The sequence below is a fragment of the Saxophila tyrrhenica genome (genome assembly GCF_035928015.1).
Source record: "Saxophila tyrrhenica strain CCFEE 5935 chromosome Unknown scaffold_1, whole genome shotgun sequence".
Lineage (NCBI taxonomy): Eukaryota > Fungi > Ascomycota > Dothideomycetes > Mycosphaerellales > Extremaceae > Saxophila > Saxophila tyrrhenica.
Window position 1 is genome coordinate 1,866,077 of NW_027041733.1, and position 20,661 is coordinate 1,886,737.

General features: G+C 55.9%; 9 protein-coding genes across 9 annotated transcripts; 6 read left to right on the plus strand and 3 right to left on the minus strand.

Moving 5' to 3' along the window:
- Positions 1–140: 140 nt before the first annotated feature.
- On the plus strand, positions 141–2,990 carry LTR77_000816 (uncharacterized protein; the record flags this gene model as incomplete). The annotated part of the gene is made up of 1 exon (XM_064798081.1): positions 141–2,990. One exon carries the CDS (start codon positions 141–143, stop codon positions 2,988–2,990), a length of 2,850 nt encoding a protein of 949 aa, XP_064664315.1.
- A 1,390-nt stretch (positions 2,991–4,380) lies between these two features.
- On the minus strand, positions 4,381–5,132 carry mrpl16 (39S ribosomal protein L16, mitochondrial; the record flags this gene model as incomplete). The annotated part of the gene is made up of 2 exons (XM_064798082.1): positions 4,381–5,012; positions 5,063–5,132. 2 exons carry the CDS (start codon positions 5,130–5,132, stop codon positions 4,381–4,383), a joined length of 702 nt encoding a protein of 233 aa, XP_064664316.1.
- Positions 5,133–5,389: 257 nt separating this feature from the next.
- Positions 5,390–8,665, plus strand: rfc1 (DNA replication factor C complex subunit Rfc1; the record flags this gene model as incomplete). Its single annotated transcript, XM_064798083.1, has 1 exon — positions 5,390–8,665. The coding sequence occupies one exon, from the start codon at positions 5,390–5,392 to the stop codon at positions 8,663–8,665; it is 3,276 nt and encodes a 1,091-aa protein (XP_064664317.1).
- An 879-nt stretch (positions 8,666–9,544) lies between these two features.
- On the plus strand, positions 9,545–10,462 carry LTR77_000819 (uncharacterized protein; the record flags this gene model as incomplete). The annotated part of the gene is made up of 3 exons (XM_064798084.1): positions 9,545–9,967; positions 10,031–10,140; positions 10,204–10,462. The coding sequence occupies 3 exons, from the start codon at positions 9,545–9,547 to the stop codon at positions 10,460–10,462; spliced, it is 792 nt and encodes a 263-aa protein (XP_064664318.1).
- Positions 10,463–10,512: 50 nt separating this feature from the next.
- On the minus strand, positions 10,513–12,443 carry LTR77_000820 (uncharacterized protein; the record flags this gene model as incomplete). Its single annotated transcript, XM_064798085.1, has 3 exons — positions 10,513–12,000; positions 12,050–12,337; positions 12,390–12,443. 3 exons carry the CDS (start codon positions 12,441–12,443, stop codon positions 10,513–10,515), a joined length of 1,830 nt encoding a protein of 609 aa, XP_064664319.1.
- A 1,841-nt stretch (positions 12,444–14,284) lies between these two features.
- LTR77_000821 (uncharacterized protein) lies at positions 14,285–15,238 on the plus strand (the record flags this gene model as incomplete). The annotated part of the gene is made up of 2 exons (XM_064798086.1): positions 14,285–14,517; positions 14,539–15,238. 2 exons carry the CDS (start codon positions 14,285–14,287, stop codon positions 15,236–15,238), a joined length of 933 nt encoding a protein of 310 aa, XP_064664320.1.
- Positions 15,239–15,696: 458 nt separating this feature from the next.
- Positions 15,697–16,347, plus strand: LTR77_000822 (uncharacterized protein; the record flags this gene model as incomplete). The annotated part of the gene is made up of 1 exon (XM_064798087.1): positions 15,697–16,347. The coding sequence occupies one exon, from the start codon at positions 15,697–15,699 to the stop codon at positions 16,345–16,347; it is 651 nt and encodes a 216-aa protein (XP_064664321.1).
- Positions 16,348–17,961: 1,614 nt separating this feature from the next.
- Positions 17,962–18,903, minus strand: LTR77_000823 (uncharacterized protein; the record flags this gene model as incomplete). Its single annotated transcript, XM_064798088.1, has 1 exon — positions 17,962–18,903. One exon carries the CDS (start codon positions 18,901–18,903, stop codon positions 17,962–17,964), a length of 942 nt encoding a protein of 313 aa, XP_064664322.1.
- Positions 18,904–19,233: 330 nt separating this feature from the next.
- LTR77_000824 (uncharacterized protein) lies at positions 19,234–20,450 on the plus strand (the record flags this gene model as incomplete). The annotated part of the gene is made up of 2 exons (XM_064798089.1): positions 19,234–19,238; positions 19,391–20,450. 2 exons carry the CDS (start codon positions 19,234–19,236, stop codon positions 20,448–20,450), a joined length of 1,065 nt encoding a protein of 354 aa, XP_064664323.1.
- Between the last annotated feature and the right edge of the window lie 211 nt (positions 20,451–20,661).

Genomic DNA, 20,661 nt, shown 5'->3' on the forward strand with positions numbered 1-20,661 from the left:
GTGCCTATCAATATATAACCGGACGACAACTTCGCAGACGCGGACGTCTGCCCTGGATCGTCTCGAATCTTCGCGGCCGGACACCCACGTTTTGGCGACGACGGAACTTGAAAGATGGTTCCGGGCCTCAACAGGCTAATATGGCCTATCAGGGATCTGCGGCTGGCACTTACGATGAACTGGCGGGCTTGCGAGCAGAGGGGAGGGAGCCGGGCTGGAGGAGGAAGAAGATAGGAGGGTATTTGAAGGCAGCGAATGAATTACGACAGTCATATTTCAGCCAGGAGAACGGCGGTGCGGGTACACGAGATGGGACATATGAGTCGGGCGTGGAGGGACCCGGAGCTTTTCCAGATGCTGCTGTCGTGAGAAGTGGGAACGAGGAGATGGTACTCTTTCCCAGCTACGGCAGACGGCACGTCAAGAGGAAGACTGCGCCGCCTCCAGCAGCAACCGGCGAGGTGAACGAGCAGGACTACTGGCGAAGAGAATGGGAGAGGCATCAGGACGACAATGCTATCGTTGATGTGGACGTAAGAGGGTGGATTTATACGCCTCACAGGGGCGCAACAACCCGGAAGCAGCGTTTGATGATCGGGCTTGCCAGACAGATGGTGGGTATCCAAGCACCACCAGCAGGAAGCTCGAGCGAAGGAACCTACGCCAGTTCGACCTCCAGTCGGGCGCCAAGCCCGCAGCGTTCGAAGCAGGAAGAGGAATTCATTGCCCGCGAGGCTGAGAACATAGTGCGGAAGGGTGAACAGGAGGAACGGTATGCACGGAGAGGCGCGTTCTCCGAAGTGCCACAGGCTGGGGGAGACGGTGACAGCCTGTATGAGTACTCCAGCCAAGGCAACTCACGAGCTTCTTCACCTGAGCGTGGAAGAAATCGCATGTCGCAGGTCAGCCTTGCGTCTTCTACAGATGGAGACTCTGGTACAATGACACCGCCGCAGAGACGAACAACTGGGTCTCAGGCTGCGAAGATGTCGAATGCGGAGCTGCACATGGCCAACCACCACCTGCTCACCCGCCTGAAGCCCTTCATGGCGAATCCACTGGCCAACTCTCCGATCAGTGCTTTCTTCTACAACGAGTCGGTGTCGCGGCAGCACACCGTCTACACGGATGCTTCTGGTCATTTCTCATGCCGAGCTGCGCTGGACTTCATCCCAACCCACGTTCGTATCTTAGCAGGAGAGAAATTGTCCGCGACCGAAGAGGTCAACATCACATCGCCGAGAGGTGTCAGCATGATCAGCGATATTGATGATACCATCAAGCATTCAGCAATCCTTGCAGGCGCTCGGGAGATATTTCGAAATGCGTTCATCCGTGAGCTCGGAGATCTCACGATCGACGGTGTCCGCGAATGGTACAACACGATGCATGACATGGGTGTGTCATTGCACTACGTTTCGAACTCGCCATGGCAGATGTACCCTATCCTTACCAGTTACTTCAAGATGGCCAACTTGCCGAGAGGCTCATTCCATCTTAAACAGTATTCTGGCATGTTGCAGGGTATCTTCGAGCCTGTGGCCGAACGGAAGAAAGCAAGTCTGGACAAGATCATGCGCGACTTCCCGGATCGCAAGTTCATCCTTGTTGGCGATAGTGGTGAGGCAGATCTGGAGGTGTACACCGACACTGCGCTGGACAATCCAGGACGGGTGCTCGGCATCTTCATCCGGGATGTCACCACTTCTTCAAAGGGCGGCTACTTCGACCCATCGAATGGTACGAGCGGAGGTGGCATACGCAATCACTCTAGAGGCAAGAGCACTGACAGCCTGTCTTCGAGCAAGCAACTTGCTCGGCCTAACGACATTCGCAATGACGATGAGGACTTGCGGACTGCCATTGCAGCTTCGCTAGCTGATATGGAGGAAGAGACTCGGCGAGCAAGGAGGTCCATCAATCCAGACTCGCCATCGCCAGAATACGCGGAGACTCCAAAGGCAAAGCCGGACCCGCCACCACGTCGAGGTACTGCCCGATCCTTCACTCAGTTTCCGGAGGTAACGTCTCCAGAAGAGGACCTCATCGACTTCAGTGAGGAGCCTGCTGCCAAGAAACCTTGGCTGGAACCTCCACCGCCCCGTCGAAGCTCTTCCGCCACGACTGTTAAAGCGAATGGCACGTCGGGTCAGAAGTCCATGCCTTCACCGCCACCAAAGCCTGAAGCCTTACGAAGTACTTCGCCGGGTCCACATCAGTCGTCCGCCAGCCCAGAGCCCTCGAGCAAAACCCCTCCACCACGACCTCGCAAGCCATCCAGCGCCGTCAAGGCACCATCTCCGAAGCAGGTAGAGCAATGGACTGCAAGGCCTCCTATGCCCACCATAACAACGAACATGCCACAAGTGAAGCCATCCCCACTATCACAAGTGACACAGCAGTCACCCGAAACACCTAAACAACGCCCTCCCCTCCCCACGCGCCGAAACGAAAGCGCGCTGGCCAAAGGCCTAGCAACCACACACAAAGCCCTCGCACCGACCCTCTACTGGCAATCCGAAACCGCCATCGGCCAGCCCAGACCCGGCACCAGCCACGCAGAAACCCCTCGCCCCCTCTCCACAGCCTCCACCCGCTCAATGTCCGAGCTCCGCCCCTCCACCACCCGAGCTCCCGCACCACCTCCCATCCCTCCCCCTCCGCGACAACGCAACGCGCCTACCTACTCCACCACCACCACCCGCAAGACCACGAACCGCAATTCCGGCGGCTGGGACGATGGCAGCGGTGGCGGCGGCGGCGGCGGCAGTCTACCCGGTAGTCCCGGCGAGGCGGGCATGAGCAAGAAGGAGTTTCTGTGGAGTCAGCGGTGGGCGCGGGCAAAGCAGATGCTGGAGCGGCAGGGGGTGGTGCTGAGGAGTTGGAGGGTGGGGAGTGATGTGGCGGATGTTTGTGTGCGGTTGGCGGAGCAGGGGATTAGGGAGGCGGAGAGAGAGGGGAAGAGTGGGAAAGGAGGGGCAGGTGGTTGAATGAGAGGATTGTACAGAATTTGATGAATTGAAGCGAAGTTGTATTACTCCATAGGCGGGTCCGTCCTCTCCAACTTCTCCCGCACCGCTATCTCGCCCCGCCACAGCCCCTCAGATCCCTCTTCCCCCTCAGCTTCCCGCCCCCGACCTCTCGCCTCCTCGACCCTCCTCTCCGACTCCCCCACTCTCCACCCCACCTCCCTCCACCTCACCACCCCTCTCACAACGCACTCCACCATCCGCCCCCTCTCATTCCCCTCAGAATCGACCTCATACATTGCCCCTGCACACTGCGGCACCTCACTCCACACCGCAAACTCCTCACCCCCTCCCCTGCCAGAGTTTTCCTCCACCCGCAGCCCCGCAATCACGCCCCGCTTCGTTAGCCAGAACAGAGTTTCCCCTACTTCTTGTAGTATATCCACGAACACCAAATGTACCAGCGCCTGCCACTCCGCATGTCGCAAGCGCCTTTTATGCGCCGCGAGGAACGCGCGTATGATGTGTGCGGGGAAGGTAATCGGGCCCGTGGCGAGGGCGAAGAGGGCGAGTTTCAGGACTGTGCTGGTGCGGGATTCTGGGTGGGGGGGAGAGAGGGCTGGAAGCTCGGTGGGGCGTGGTGAGGCGAGGGTTGTGGAGGGGCTTGTGGAGGGTCTTGTGGAGGGGAAGAAGTGGAAGTTTGAGGGTGTGTGGGTTTGGAGGGGGAGGGTTCTGCGGTTGGGTGAGTTAGTGGTGGATCGTGGTATGGTGTGGGCGGGGAGGGGTGGTACGTTGGCAGGACCAGCGCCTCGTGCGCCTCCTATGCTACTGTTGCGCGTGCCCCTTCCGCGATGCTGAGACGACTACATTTGTGGGAAGGGTGTTCAGCTTGGTGACTGCGTTTGGAGACTGGGGCGCATGTACAAAGATTTCTGTGAAGTATTGTCTGACTTGTCGGTTTCATCTCTTCCGCGCTTGGACGTTCGTCTTTGATAGACGATTTCGTCGTTGTTGATCGAAGGTCCGATTCGCGGCGCTGCTACGCGGTGGGTGTCGTGCTCGACCATATCGATGCTGTGGGACGATCTGATGTGAGAGGAATGGTGGTGTCTTGCTTATTGAATGCTGGTGCGGAATGTGGACAAGAGATAGGGCTGCGCATGTTGGTGTTGAGGGAAAGAAGGTTGCACTTGACGAGAGGAAAGGACATTGGGAGGCGGTGTCGGAGAAGGAGCAAGTCACTTACCATCGTGCCGGTTAGGTACCCGGTGTTGCCAATATACCGCTGTCTATGTGGATATTCAGACTCGGCGCATTCGAATTAGTGACATCCATCTTTCAAATCAAGAGCCAGGAATGCACCCATGGAGGTTAAGTAGTCGTACAGGAAATTTCATGGTGGTTGATGATATTATACAGGCGTCGTCCCAGGTATTCTCTGTGCGGTATGCGGCAGACTCGGCGCTTCCACCGGCACCCTAGGCCGCCGTAAGAACTCTTCGCTATTTCCAACCAAGCCGACCTTTGTGATACCCATCACCGGCGGATCTCCCTTACGCACAAATTCATAGAGCCCTGGCAACTTGTTCCCCGCCAACCTCATGGCATCCCTAACAACCTGCTCATGCACATCCCCCTTCAGCTCAAACAATATCCGACTGACCGGCACTCTGCAAGCCCAGTAATCAAAACTCCCCTTGCCCTTCCCCATCCTCTGGTCATTGCCAGAAGTATACACGCCAATGTTCGCATTCACGCGATGGTACAAGCGATACTTCGTACCTCTTAGTCGTTTCCGGATCGTCTCATCGGCGACTTTGAGCTGGTGGGCAGAGATGCGTCGGTCGTGTGAGCGGAGACGCAGGCCGTAGTCGCCCCAGACGAGGGTGGTGCCGCGCACGCTGCCGCCGGTTGCGACGTGAGGTTTGCCTTTGCGGGATTTGCTGGATTCGCCGCGTTTGGGAGTGAGCCAGTTTTGCGGGGTTGGTGTTGAGGAGAAGGGACGGGTGGCTGGTAGGAGGGCGCGGAGGGATGTGTTGAGACCTGTTGGGGTCAGTTGGGAGTTTGTGAGGGGAGGGGGGGGGCCATCTTACAGCATGGGCGGGTGGTGAAGGAGGAGAGGAGAGAGGGGGTGGGAGTCGGTGCGAATCGCTTGGTCGCCATTGTTGCAGTCAATTGACTTCCGTATAATGTTCTGCTGGATACTGGTGTTATCGCGTCCTCATCGTGGTGGTCGTGTTGATTCCGACTCATCCTCATCGACTTGATGTCGAGAGGCTCTTGGATGATTCTCGGCTGCTTCCGCTGATTCAGCGAAACCTAATTTCGGGTCGTGACGTTCGCGCCTCTCACGCGTTTAGGCGTTGCGTGAAGCTGCCTGCACACCACCACATTTCCTTCTCGCATTACTCACCGCGACGATGCCGTCCGATATTCGCTCCTTCTTTGGCGGCGGCGGCGGCAGTGGATCCACTGCAACACCAAAGTCACAGCCCAAGGCGAAAGAAGCACCCAAGAAGCGAGGGAGAGGGCGGAAAGTGGTCGAGGATGATGAGGACGACGAACACATCACCAGGACCTTCACCCCCAAGAAGCAAGCGGTGAAGAAGGAGGAAGTCTTTGAGGAAACAACCGCCGACGACTTTTTCGGCAATGGCAGCAAGCCCAAGCGAAGCACTGAAGTCTCCAGGTCAAAGGCCAAGGGCAAGCCTGCTGAGGACGACGACATGGGCAGGGGGGTGAGCGCTGCGAAAACTACGCCTAAGAAGGGCGGCAAGGCGGCGAATGGGACGACTAGTGCTCGTTCATCGGCACGCAAGACGAAGAACACTAGCTACGTCGAGGTGGACGAAAACGACTTTCCAGACGATGATATGGACGACGCAGAGGACAATTTCAAGGCCGAGGCGAAGAGAGGGGCGAGGGCTGGCGATGACTACAAAGAGGAGTCGGAAGATGATGAGAAGCCGCTTGTTCCCAAGAGGAAGGGGCAGAAGAAGCTCAAGGAAGAGGATGAGGATGACTTTGCCCCTGATGCTGATGAGGACGTGGACATGAAGGATGTGGATGGAGAGAATGACTTTGTGGTTCCTGACGATGATGAGGAAATTGTGGACAGTAAGCCGGCGAAGAAAAAAGCTCCTGCTGCTGCTGCTAAAGGAGGCCGCAAGCGCAAGTCTACTGCTCTGGACGACGATGATGACGACGACCTGGAGGTTGAGCCCGCAAAGCCGGCGGCCAAGAAACGTGCTAGTCCCGCGAAGAAAAGCACGCCGGCAGCGAAGAAGGCGAAAAAGGAAGAGCCTCAAGACAGTGAGGAGATGAAGGCCATCTTCGCTAGCATTCCCACAATCAAGGCGCCTTCACCTCCACCAGACGACCCAAACGCAGAGAAGCCCAAATTTCAGTTCGGCCAACATGCTAACTCGGCAATGCCTGCGGGCGCCATGGACGCCTCGGACATGCCAAGTGGTGAGGAGAACTGCCTGGCAGGGTTGTCGTTTGTCTTCACGGGACAACTGCAGACCCTCGGCCGCGAGCAGGGACAAAGTTTAGTGAAACAGTATGGAGGGAAAGTTATGAGCGGCCCATCCAGAAGGACTAGCTACATTGTCCTTGGCGAGGATGCCGGGCCGAAGAAACTCAAAATGATCAAGGAGTATGGCCTCCAAGTCGTCGACGAGCATGGCCTCTTCGAACTCATCCGCCGTCTGCCTGCCAACGGTGGCGATTCATCTGCGGCAGAGAAGAATAAGGAGAAGAAGAAGAAAGAAGAGGACAACATTCGCAAGGCTGCGGCTGAGATGGAGAAAGAGGAGCGAGCTGCACTTTCTGCTGCGAAACCGAAGGGCAAGGTCTCAGGCCCGAATGGTTCCTCTGCGCCGCGCGGCAAGTATGAGGCTCCTCTTGAGGGTCCGGATAACAGACTTTGGACAGTGCGCTATGCGCCAACTCAGCTGAATCAGATCTGCGGTAACAAGGCCCAGGTGGAGAAGCTGCAGCGCTGGCTACATGACTTCCCCAAGTACCAGCGCAAGGGCTTCAAATTGGCTGGAGCAGATGGCAGTGGCACATTCAGAGCGGTCATCATCCATGGCCCTCCCGGTATTGGCAAGACGACAGCCGCGCATCTGGTCGCCAAGCTCGAAGGCTATGACATTGTCGAGTCGAACGCCTCGGACACTCGCAGCAAGAAGCTTGTTGAAACTGGTCTGAAAGGCGTTCTCTCTACCACCAGTCTGATGGGCTACTTCGGCGCACCTGGCACGCAAGAAGTTGAAGCAAGCAAGAAGAAGCTGGTGCTCATCATGGATGAAGTGGACGGCATGTCCGCGGGTGACCGTGGTGGCGTTGGTGCTCTCGCTGCCGTTTGCAAGAAGTCCCAGGTTCCCATGATCCTGATCTGCAACGACCGCAAGCAGCCCAAGATGCGTCCCTTCGACTTCGTCACCTTCGACCTAGGCTTCCGCCGCCCGACCACGGACATGATCCGGAGCCGTATTAGCACTATAGCTTTCCGCGAGGGACTCAAACTTCCTCCCAACGTGATCAATGCCCTCATCGAAGGCACCGGCGCCGACATCCGCCAAGTCGTCAACATGATCTCTACTGCCAAGCTCGACAACGAAACCATGTCTTTCCAAGAAGGCAAAGATATGAGCAAGGCGTGGGAGAAGCACATTGTCCTCAAGCCGTGGGACATGGTATCCAAGATCCTTGGTGGCGGCCTCTTCAATCCTGCGTCCAAGAGCACGTTGAATGAAAAGCAGGAGCTCTACTTCAACGACCACGACTTCGCGCCTCTGATGCTGCAAGAGAACTATCTCGGCACCAGCCCGGCCCGCTCGAATCAGTTCAGCGACAATCCGAAGCGCCAGAAACTTGCTGCGCTTGACTTGGTCGCCAACGCAGCGCACGCGATCTCTGACGGCGACCTTGTCGACCGCATGATTCACGGCTCTCAGCAACAATGGGCGCTCATGCCGACCCACGCCATGTTCTCCTTCGTCCGCCCGGCCTCATTCGTCTACGGCACGATGGCTGGCCACCAAACACGCTTCACCTCCTGGCTGGGCAAGAACAGCAACCAAGGCAAACTAATGCGCATGCTCAAAGAGATCCAAGGCCACATGCGCCTCCGCGTGTCCGCCGACCGCTTCGAAGTCCGGCAGACGTACCTCCCGCTGCTCTTCGAACAGCTCGTCCGCCGCCTCCAGCGCGACGGCAAGGAAGCCGTACCCGACATCATCGAACTCATGGACGAGTACTTCCTCACCCGCGACGACTGGGACGCCATCCTTGAACTCGGCCTTGGCAAGGACGACGCCGAAACCGTCAAGATCGACACTCAAGCCAAATCCACCTTTACCCGTCTGTACAACCAGCAGAGCCACCCGCTCGCGTACCTGAAGGCTTCGCAGGTCGTGGCGCCGAAGCGGGCGCCGGCGAAGGAGAAGCCGGATCTGGAGGAGGCGCTGGAGGAGAGCGATGAGGAGGCGGAGGCGGCGGATGAGGCGAAGGAAGGGGAAGAGGAGGAGGAGGATTTGAGTAAGGATAAGTATATCAAGGCGCCGAAGAAGAAGGCGGCGGCGAAGAAGGGGGGAAAGAAGAAGGCGGAGGATGAGGAGGGGGAGGAGGAGAAGCCGAAGGGGAAGGGGAAGGGGAAGGCTGCTGCTAAGGGGAAGGGGAAGAAGTAGGTTGACTGCGGAGGCGAGATGTATTGACATCTGGATGCGCGGCGCGGTTTACGCAGGGGAGAAGTGGGTGCGCGCGGAGATGTTGGAGTGGGTTGTAGTGCTTATCTGTTGCTTGCCCGTAGAGGCGTGTGTACAAATGCAGCCATCTTTCCAACAACCCGCACCAGTGTCACCAGTGTCTCTTCGGACACCATCCCCCTCCGCACTCAATTCGGCTCACATGGCTCGCCGACACATTGCCATCGCCAGTAGCAAGCACATGACAGCCGGGGCTACCCATGTGACAGTGAGCAGCAACCCATATGTGTTCTTTCCAAGACTCTCGATGAAGTGCGGTGCTTTCCAACAAAGTGCCCGCTCAAGCAAGCTTCATCGACAACACTGTGGCTGCAACACCATTGCACCTCCTCCAAAACGAACAGGAAATAGCTAGGAGATTCGTTTAAGAGTTTGGATATAACACTGAGAACTGAGGGAAGGTTGATGAGTAGTCAGCAAACCTCAAAGCGTTTTCTTCTTCCTCGTGTGAGGTGGTTCTTTCGCTTTCGCTTTTGCTGAGGTCTGGAGGTGATGGAGCGGGTTTGAGCATGTGATTGCTGGATTGGGAAGGAGGAGGAGGTTTTTTGCATGATGTTGTAGATGATTGTTCAGGAGGTAGTATGCATTTGTATGAAGAGGAGAGAGGGTACGATGAGCATTGGAATCAGTAGTAAGGAGAAGGAAGCAGATGTACGTAGCTCGCGCGTCTGCCGGAGCCTACCTTTTTCCTCTCCGTCACTTCATATCAACAAGACCTCCCCACCAAATCCTTCGACTCAACCAGATCAACCATCACTCCTGTCTCTCCATCTTGTCCCATTGTTCGTCATAATCTCAACCATGTCCTCCCCACCAAGCCCAACCCAGATCTTCTCCCCCCACAGCCTCCGCCGCGCCCTCGCCGCCACCCTCCACCCCAACCCCTCGCCAGACTCCGCAGAAACACTGCTCAAAAACGGCTCGTACCTCCGCCAACTCGACGAGCGGCACAGCGTCCTAGTCCGAGAATTCGATTTCGCTCTTGAAGAATTCGAGCGCATTTCCGAGGAACGTGACGCTAGCGAAGGGAAAGGCGGTGCGGAGGTGGAGATGGTGCCGAATAGGGAGTATTTGCGGGCGAATAATGCGGTGGCGAAGGCGGAGCGGGAGTTGGGGGCTTTTATGGATGCGTGTGCGGAGCTGGAGGAGATGCAGGGGGAGTGGGGTAGGGATGAGGCGGAGGAGTGGGATGGGCGGAAGGCGATGGAGAGGTTGGAGAGGGAGGTGAGGCTGCTGTATTGGCCTGTTGGTGGCGACTGTGACTGATGTAGCGATTCGTGTCTCCAGGATGCAGCCGCCGACGCTCGTGTTAAGGTCCGATATGAAGAGCGCTTGAGGCAGGCAGAGTTGGAGAATCAGGACCTGATCGCACAGACTATCGAGCTGAAGGAGCAGATGTAAGTCTTAAAACTCGTTCCCGCAGTGCATCTGGCTATGGATCGGGCTGACCTTATCCTCAGCGAAGAAGCCATCAAGTGGGCCCGCCAGCAGGAACACGAAAAGCACGAAGCCGGCATCGCGAGTTTCGAAGCCCAAGCCAAGTACGCCGCTCTCAAGTGCGAGGTGTTGCGGGCGATTGAGGCTGGCAAGCTGCCCAGGGGCTGGCCTCACCAGAAGAAGGCAGAGAGTCCAATCTCCTCCTTCGGACGCCAGCGTAAGAAGAGGCCGGATGTTTGCTGCATTGACGGGGCTCTGGACGCGAGCAACGGCGACGAGTAGTTGGAGGGGCCTGTGCGCGCACGAAAGTCTGTACGTATGGAAGAAGAGTGCTATGACATTGCCGGCTCATGGAAGCGGCGGTGAGCTACCATGGCAAAGGAGGGTATGGCAGAGCTGCAGATGTCACAAAAGTCCATAGCAGCGTCCATGCCATCTTCATCAACCCATCCGTCTTCCTCTTCTTCTTCGTTTTCATCCTTTGGCATATTCAAACCCAGCTCCTGATCGTCCCCTGTGTCAACGACTTCTTCGCCACCATTACCCACGGCGCCAGCACCATCCGCGTCATCTTGGGAGACCTCAGTAACCCGAAAATCCTTCAGCACATCTTCCTGCCGCTTGAACATATTACCTATGTCTCGGCCACTGGCAGATTTGCTGTCGCTCGCAGTCTCCGCCATGTTCGTCACGGCGAGGTTGACCAAGCTCAGGCTCCACCATGTCTTCTCTGGATGAAGCTTGCGGAACATGCTAACGAGGCACTCTTTGACAAGCTTCTCGGCAAGCACGTCCACGCCTTCGCTCAGCAGGAAGACGAAATTTGGCAAGGGGCAGGAGTGCGAGATGCGCTTCATGGTACGCTGCCTCGTCCCGTCTGCGAGCAGTGGCAGCCTGGGCCGGGTGGTGAGGCGGAGTGTCTTGGGGTGAGCCAGCCACTTCATGCCGGCAAGCGAAGAATTTGAACGGACTTTGTCATCGCTTGGCTCATCCGAAGGTTCGTCAGGCTCGTCGTCGTGCGATAACAGATCGATGCGCATTCGTGTGATCAGACTCCGTCCCAGGGCGGTCATCTCCTTCACCAGCTCCGGCATGGTGTCCAGACGGACGTAGCTGTCCTCAATACTGATCTGTCGAGGCACTGCGCGAGCTTGGCTGACCTCCGAGTCGTCGACACCATGAAGAAGACACCATATCGTGAACCCAATGCCACGGTGAGAGCCTGGTCCAGCAAGAAGCTTTTCCAACTTCTCGTAGTCTATGCCCGGGTGTTGACGAACTTGCGCAACGGTCACGGCTTCCTTAACGGCAAAGTCGGCAGTTTCACTTCTGGTCTGTGGTTCCAGGACGAAATCACGGAGTCGTTGTGCGATTCTGCAGCCTATACGAGGAACTTTGCCGACCTCATGGCCGTCCATGAAGGACATGGCGTTGCTCTCCAAGCCATTAGAACCACCTCCTGGCATCAGAGTCGTCTGACCTTTCGGCTTGTTCATGTTGCCGACGAGCTTCGACAGCACCTTGTTGGTGGCAATGCCGACTGTTGACGTATAGCCTTTGTGTTGTTCCAGCTGGTGCCGCATGTAGAGTGCTAAATGACTGCCTAGGCATAGTCGTAGTAAGAGCTCATCATCTCCAATGCTTCTGTCTGAGCCCGCAGCAAAGTCCTTTGGATATGCATGGCCGGCGATGGAAGTAGCGTCGAACTCGAACCCAACGGTAGGATCATCCTTGACCATCTGGAAGAATGAACGCTCCAGGTCGTTCCGGTTGATTGTGCCGATGTTGTAATCGATCATGTCACTGACATCCATCCACACCTAGCAAAGACTCAGCAACCTCTCTCAACTCGACCCAGCTCAATATTACCTCATCAAACCCAAGCCTCTCGACCTTGCCATTCCACGAGTAGTCCTTGATGAAGTTGTACAACTCTTTGCTAGCATCCCGGAACTGGCTGATATCCTCTCCCAGCTCAATAATCACATCCGGACATATACGCCTGGCATCTTTAATGAGCTGCAGCTTGTGCAATCCGCGTCGGCGGGCTTCATAGTTGCAGGTCACAATGATGTGCTTCTGCTGTACGGCGAAGGGTAGACTCTTGAGGGAGGGTGTTTTGGCTTCGAAGACTGCGGCGTAGAAGCAGTCGTAGTCCTACAATCGTGTGTTAGGGGACAGCGGCCTTGAAGATAGACTCGAGACGTACAAAGTGGACTATTACCCTCCCGTCCTTTCTGACGGGTACCTTGCGTTTCTCCATCTTGGCCTCATGTTGGAGAAATGGTGCGCTAGACAAGACGATCAAGCAGAGCTATGACTGCGTACGAGATAACATATATCCGGTCGAGTATCAGACGGCGCGCGATGTTGAAGGCACGAGCAGAAGTGAGGTTGACGTGATCTTCCGTGACTTCCTCTTTCGGTTTTGGCTTGGCGCTGCCTCACGCTTGCACATTTTACGTGCCTCTCATCAAGTACACGCAACTTACTACACCTCAACGACACGACTGCTACGAACGTGGGATATTGCCCAACTACACATACTGTGCTAATGGTGCCGTTGTAGGGAGATCTCAACCATGCCTGTGCTTGCTTGTCCAGACGAAACCACGCCTCTTGACATTGCGCCTCGAGCCAAGAAGTATAGTATAGCTAACAACCTCGTGCTCGCGAACGCGAGCTGATGCCGACAAGACTGTCCGTGGCAAAATGGCAAAGGCTTCAATCACGCGTTCGCCGACGTCAATTGGGGCTTATACACCATGCTTGCGAAGTCCATTCATCTCCTTGGCTAATGGCAGTACGTACGGCATCTCGAAGTCCTCCATTGCTCGGCGTCAACTCCGGTGGCGATAGCAGCCCTCGCAGTAATAATATGCAGGCAATGCAGCCTCGGCGATGGCAGCTCTTCATCAGTGATCTTTGTCGCCGCTGACGACTGCGGCTTCGCACTCGCTTTTAACGTTGGCCGCCGAAGTCTTCTCGGAGCAGCCGTTCGCGACATTGCCTCATCATCGCGCAGCTGCTGGACTGCAAAGCATTCTTCCGATGCGAATACCGAACGAACTCAGGCATTGCGCTTAAGCACGACAGTGCACGGCAGTAGCAAATCTCCGCTCCCGACCATCATCCGCTGCAGCCACCTGCGGGTGTAGAACGGTGGCAGGACCCTCGTTCGATAGCATCTGCGACGTCGTCACAAAGGGTGCGCAGCCAGCCCGTGGCCACTATCGATTCACCCGACTTCTAGTCCCTGTCCGAACCCTCTCCGCGGAGGATAACGTGCTGTTGAGCAATGCACAAGGCTGTTGACCGCGGGCACGAACAGAGAATGCTAGCGGTTCCCCTTGCATGGGATGGAGCAGTGTTCTAGAAGGACGAAAGCAGCAGATTGTGTCGCACAAGAAATGCCAATCTAGGCCAACTAATGAAGATCCCCGGAGGATGCTCTCGACTGGATCCGAAAAATCGGGGCAAATTGTGCAGGCGCCCGGCTTCACCTTCCTGGCCTCAGATCGTCTGGTGCTAGAGGATTAAAATAGCTCTCTCTCTCTCTCTCTCTCTCTCGCGGGGGTGGGCGCTTCGATCTTCGCCCGCATGACAACCCAGGTCCAACATCCTTCCCGCCGTCTAATTCAGTGCGCCTGTAGGGCCTCGCCGGCCTCGGGAGGACGAGGGTCTCCTTCAACTGGGTAATTATGGGTGCAGGAAGCTTTTGCCTGCATTGTCCCGCTGAGCCGTCTTCTTACGACGCCTGTCATATTACGCACGCCTGCGCCGCCGTTGGCCACAAGGTCCTCTTCCACGCGTGAGGGCGACAGCCTGGACAGTACTCCGGACTCGTGTCAGCTTTGTGGAAATATAATCTCACGTTCCACTGGCCTGCTGATCCACCATTGCTGCAACTCTCCCTAGAACGGACAGGCTGATTACTCCTTCGAGACACTCCAAATACGATCAACGGTTCGCACCAGATCTCACGAGCTTAACGGATCATAAACCGATTCCGTCAGGCGGCCACGAGGCTCCACTATCCCGGTCAACTGTCTATCTGTTTGATCCATATCAACGGTGACTGGTCGCACAACCAGACCCTCGAACATGTTGGCCCTCATGCCACAGTCACCTGGCATATCGAACTTCTATGCGCCCTCGACATCAACCATGTCGCTCGCGCTGCTTCCTTCCTCGCCAGTAACTTACGACCCATCGAACGTACCAACATTACTACCACCGGGACCTCCAGCTTCGAAACGACCCAAGCTCTCGTTGAACACCTCCAGCGTTGCGCCTATATTCGGGAAGAATGCGACAAGTCTGAGATTAGAGACAATGTCAGCGACGTCTCCAACCAGTCGCAACACATTTCGCAATACGCACGAATCGCAACGGAGGGCTGGAAGCAATCAGATCAAACCGAGACTGACGCCGCTGTCGACCAGTGTACAACTGTCGGAACCTTCGCCCATGAACGAGCAGGCGGCAAGTGTTGAGGAAGAGAGCAAGGATGAACCAACACCCGCATCGTCCGAATCGACGTCTTCAGCATCGACAGTCGAAACAACACCTCAAGAGGCGCCATACAAACTACCTTTCAACACGACTTCGATACTGACAAACGGACCAATACCACGCACAACTGGCCGACGAACATCTTTCTCTCAGACCCGACCGATGTTCCCAACGGCGAAGAAGGTGCTGTTCCGCGCTGAGCTGACGGAAGAGATCGAGACCACGAAGTACACGTTGAAGCACTCTGACATTGAGGCGATACTACCCGTCGAGACGGCCAAAGAAAGAGACGAAGAGCCGAAGCAGAACCACGAAGAGGAGGGCGCAGCGTTGAAAGAACGAACTACCATGCCGCGGACGGGACACAAGCGCGATTCGTCTGAGGATGACAGCGATACGTGTCCTGCGACACCTGTAGCGGGACGACAGAAGAAGCATCGTCGGTGGAGGTGGACGTTGGAGCCTGTATCTCCCGCATCACCTGTGAAGCAGAAGCAGGAAGAAGATGTCGGCACGGCTGGGGATGATGGTGCAGCAGCTTAAGGCGTCTTTCTGAGTCTGGCCGGTAGGGCTGCCGGGCTAAGATGTTTGCAACGGCGTTGTTGGTCCTCTGATGTTGATGATACCCTATGAGCGTTGGATGAGGAATGATTTGTTCTGGGACTCTTCGCCTGACGGTCAGAAGGGTCGTATACATAAATGTAAATGATACAGCTGAATGCGACGCTGGTCGACAGCTTGCATGAGAATTACCTCCACTTCTCAACCCGCACAGCTCTTTTACTTTCAACTTGCTTTGATAGCAAGAAGTTCCATCGTATTTCCGCCTTCAATAGTTTTATGGAGTGGTAAACAGATCGTCCTCGATCGACACCTTCAATCGACCGAGGCGTGATCGTCACTGCTGACTGTAGACCCCTGACTTGACCTGACTTCAACACCACGAACTCGTCTACAGACAACGAGCAACAATCACAACGATCACAACAACAAATACCATCATGGCCAACCCACTCCGCGACAGCCCCTACATCCTAGGCGCCAAACTCGGCGTCGTCGGCACCACGCTCTTCATCGCCGGCGGCATGGCCTCAACATCCACCCAGTTCATCCCAGCCTTGATCTCGGCAGCGCAAAAGGTCCCCTCTCGCAACCAGAACGAAGGCAGCGGCCGCCTCACTCCTCAACCCGACGTGTCGAAACAACTCGGCATCGATGCGAACACCCGCGCCGCAGTCTTCTCCTTCGACGGCTATCGCGCAGCCGCGCAGCAGTTCGTTCTCATGTCGAAGACGGCGTTCACATCGCAGGTCCCTGCTGAGCTCCTCACGATCGCTGTGAGCGGGTACCTGGCATATCATTCCTACTCGAGCAGGCTGTCGAATGCCGGGTACAAGTGGGCAGCGGTTGCTGCGCTGGTAGCGACGATTTTCCCGCTGACGGGCGGCATGATGGTGCCGATTGATCATAAGATTGCTAGGCTAGGAGGGGATGAGGAGAAGGTGGAGCCGTTTGACGATGCGCCGCCGGATCGGGAGATGGAAAGGATGAACACGGTGGAGTTCTTGGGGAGGTGGAATACGTTGAATAAGGTGAGGAGTGTGGTTATGGTTGCGGCGGGAGCGGTTGGGCTTTGGGGGTTGGTGGAGTAGAAACACCGGGAGGGAGTCGGAGTGGGCAGTTAGAAGCCGTGTGCGGCAGCCTCATCTGTATGAATACGCAGGGAGACGTTTGGTCTATGTCGTCTAGTCTCGGTGAGTGTATCAACACTCTGCTTCGTACACAAGTGTTCAGCTCATTGCGACCTCCTCCCTAAGTTGGTGAGGCTCGCGTCATTGCTTCTGGGCGTTTCTGGGTGACTCAACCTTCTCGATGGCAGCTCTTGATACTTACAGCCACCGTGAGTTGCGATTCTAGCGACCTGAAATGCTGCCTAAGACACTCTACATGTGAGCATGGCATCCATTCAAGGTACATCAGCACGGCCACTTGCACCACCACGCCCTACCTGCGTCGTGCTTGATGCGACTTCACACCAGCTTCCAGCCGGCCTCAACTCACACTCGGAAGATCTCACAACCACGAACAGCCCACAAGACAGCACTGAGCTACCAGCAGCCGCCCCTATGCCATCTCAATGTCGAGAACTGATCCTCTATACCGGCCCACGTACCGATAAGGCTGCAGCTGCTCAAAGCGATGACAACAACATCATCCAGCGCTTACCCGCTGAGCTGCAGCTGGCTGTATTCGACCTCCTCGACTTCCCGACAGCCATCTCGCTCTCCCAGGTGAACAGACACTTCCAGGCAGTCGTCGACCCGCAGTCCTGGCCAGTAGACAAGAAAACCGCTTTCGTCTACAAGGCTCAATACTGGCGGTGCAACGGGCCACGAGCCGTTACTTTGCCGCGTTATTCTGAAAGCAGGGGACTGGATATCATGACGTTTACGGACAGCTTCGCTTGCTTTTCATGCTTCAGCGTCAAGGAGCAATCAGCGTTCTCACGCACTCAAACGCAACGGCGGCGCGCGAAGTACTACACACATCGACACAAACACGTGGGCCATCGACGATTCTGCGTCGACTGTGGCGTAAAATCTGGCAAGTATAAGCTGGGTACATTCATCACCTCTGTGAGGTATAAAGTATGGGCTTTTTTGGACACACACGCGGACAAGGCCGAACGAGAGAAGTGCGTTCTGGAATCCCTTGTCATCTGCCCTGTTTGCAAGGAAGCCTGCAACTATTCCACGAGCGGTCCTCCAGATGCATGCGAGATCTGCAGGGAACGGCTGTGGAGGGACAGCTTCGACGAACATTACGATCTATTCGAAGCGTCAGTAGGGGTTATATCAATTCTGTGCCATGGCTGCATAGAAATCTCTCACGCCCCTTGCCGTCGAACGAGGACCGAATGCTATTACTGCCAAAGCATCATGTGTCGAAGGTGCCTCTCCGCCCGCACATCAGCCGATTTGCCGTGCAAATGTAAGGATGTTGATGGCATACCAGCGAGAGAGGACATCGTTCACAGCGCGAGGAAGCTGAGGAGTATGTTAGGCGGGCGTCAAGAGGTCTCTGGGGGTGGGGATGTGCTTGAATGCTCTGAGGTGGATCAATTGCGATGCCTTCAAATGCACGAGGGAGCTTGACGAAGCGTTATCACCAAGCAAGAAGCGTGGAGAAATCTATGAAGGCACAGAATGAGTACGCGGTAGCTGTCAGCGGATCAACGAGGCGTTCATTGAAACGGAAGAAAGTAGTCACGTCGGTAGTGCTACGCTTGCTATCTCTGTGTAGACCTCATCAACGATGTTACCACTGTCGTCAGTCATTTTCTTCGCTCCCATCTCGCAGATCGCCACTCGATCCAGCATCACCTGCTCCGCCCACACAAAGTCCTTATACTTTTCCAGTATAGCAGTAGCATCGATCTTCAGAGGCGCGTTGGCATTTGGACCGTGGCCTTGAGGCTGGTCGCCTTGTCCTCCAGATGTACCAGCAGTCTGGCTTGAAGGAGGACGCCTACCTGGCCGCCTCTTCCCCTTCGAGTAGATGGTATTCACGACAGTAGCGTGCAGCTTGAGGTCCCGATTGTCCTCAACGAGGAAGCCTTTGTCCTTGAACGTCTGCTGAATGCGCAGGCAGAAAGGTCGCAGCCTCTCGCTAGCGTCATTCGGAGCACTGTAAAGGATTGAAGTCTTCTCTGGCGAGTGCATGGATGTGAGCCCCTTCAGATCGACCACGAACGGCTTTGGTCTATCAAGACTGGGAAGAGATATAGGCCGGTCTAATGTCGATCGTTCAGAGGCACCCGCATCAGACGCTGGCTCGTCTGTCGTGGCGGACTTGCTTGCAACATCTCGTAGCATGCCCGCGATATCGATACCCTCAAGATACTCAACGGCTTCCGTGAGCTTGTCCCTGTCAAGACTCATGACACCCAGGGTGCAGTGCAATGCTCCAACCGGCCTCACAGCCTTCGGATGGATCGTTGGAAGTACAGTCTCACGGTCATGTTCTGCTGCTTCTTCTGCCTTTGCTTCCGTAGAGGAGTCCTGAGGGCACACATCGTTCTTGAACTTGGCAATAGCGGCTTCCAGTTGCGGTCGAGACTCTTTAGTGACCAGCGGCAGACATAGGAAATGGGTCAAGGGTGGCTTCTTCTGCGCTGGAGGCTTCCTTGGTCCTCTAGGTCTACCCATGGTCTGATATGTTCTCCAAGCTGACTGGGAGCTGTTGAGGCGAGTGACACATCTCCAGAGCATCCAAAGGTCATCAGGCGAGTCAAGTCATCTTATTATTGCAAAGGCAATCGCTGGTTCCACGTGAGGTCAAGCTGGCTTGGCACTTCCGACGTCATTTTCTGGATTCATATGAAAGTCGCACACCTTCGACCTTGACATCTTCTCATTGACATCTTCTCATCGCAGCTTCCGCATTCTACTCACCTAACAACGGAAAGGACTATGACGGGTGTGTGTTCACCTTCACCTGGTAAGCATTCACTCTCGCTCTCTTCTACTCTATCAAACATGCGGTATGGCAGGCAATCAGCATTATTACAATTCACTTCTGATAGACGCCGTTTCTTCTGCCACTACTTACACTATCACTACTTTTACAGCACCTACCACTCCTGCCTGGGCCACAACTCTCATTGCGGGCGTTGCCGTCTACATCACCTACAAGTTCTTCGACAACGAAGAACGCCAACGGCAAGCTGAAGAGCGTCATCGTGAACGCCAGTTCGCCCGAGAAGAGCGTGATCGACCAACCCCACCAGCACAACCTCCACAGTAAAATCATGGCAGACGTCGCGACCTCTTCCGGCAGTGCGCCAGACGGAGAAACTCCAAACCAGCGACAAGCTCGCCTGCGCCGCGAGAAGCGCCAGAAGAAGATGGAAGAGCAAGGCGAGGACAGATTGGCGCGGATCAAAGCACTGAACGGCGGTATCGCACCACCAGAGGAAATGCTGGGTGGACCTGCGAAGCCACAAGCAGCCACCGTCGCCGACGACCCAGAAGAGGTCGACATCAGCCAGCACGCTTCCGGTTATGGGACACCAAGCAAGCCGCAGGTCGATGCAACCGAGAACCCGCTCGCGGCTGCCATGCTGCAGATGCAACAGCAAGAAGCGAGAAACCGAGGGCAACAAGGTGCACAAGGCAATGCAGAAGATGATCCCATGGTGAAGATGATGCAGCAGATGGTAGGACTCATGGGCGGCAACCCGCAAGATCCAAACGCGCAGCCGCCGGATCTTCCGCTACCGCTGAAGATGATGATGGGAGGTGGAGGGCAGGCGACCAAGGAGCAAGCACCACCGGCGACAGGGTCTGCGTACATGTGGAGGATTGTGCACGCTATCTTCGCCTTCGTCCTGGCCAGCTACATTGCATTCACGTCGACATTCAACGGCACGAAGCTTGGACGCAACCAGTCCGTCTACCACGAGGAGGCGGGGTTCGGGGCTAGCTACGGGCTCGGCCCGCGACTGTTCATGATCTTTTGCACGTCGGAGGTGGTCCTGCAGGGTTCGAGGTACTTCGTGGAAAAAGGGCAGCTGCAGGGGAACGGGATATTGGCAAAGGTCGCGAACAGCGGCTTTGTGCCTGAGCCGTGGGCAGGGTACGTAAGAACTGTGGGGAGGTATGTTGGTATACTGCAGACGATCATGGCAGATGCGATGGTGATTGTGTTCGTCTTTGGGATCTTGGTGTGGTGGCAGGGTATGCCAATTGCATAAGGCTAAGCTATCGTCAATTCTACTTTCGCGCTTCCCGACTGATCTCTTCTATCTTTGCACCCAGCAATGACGGCGCACAAGTGTGCTAATTCTACCTTACCGCACCTCTGTTGAAGAATGCATGGCAAAAATCACTGCTACTCCAGCGGCCTCGTGTACCAATCCGGATACTCAACAGTCCTCAGCACGCCAACGACCCCCCTCGCATGAT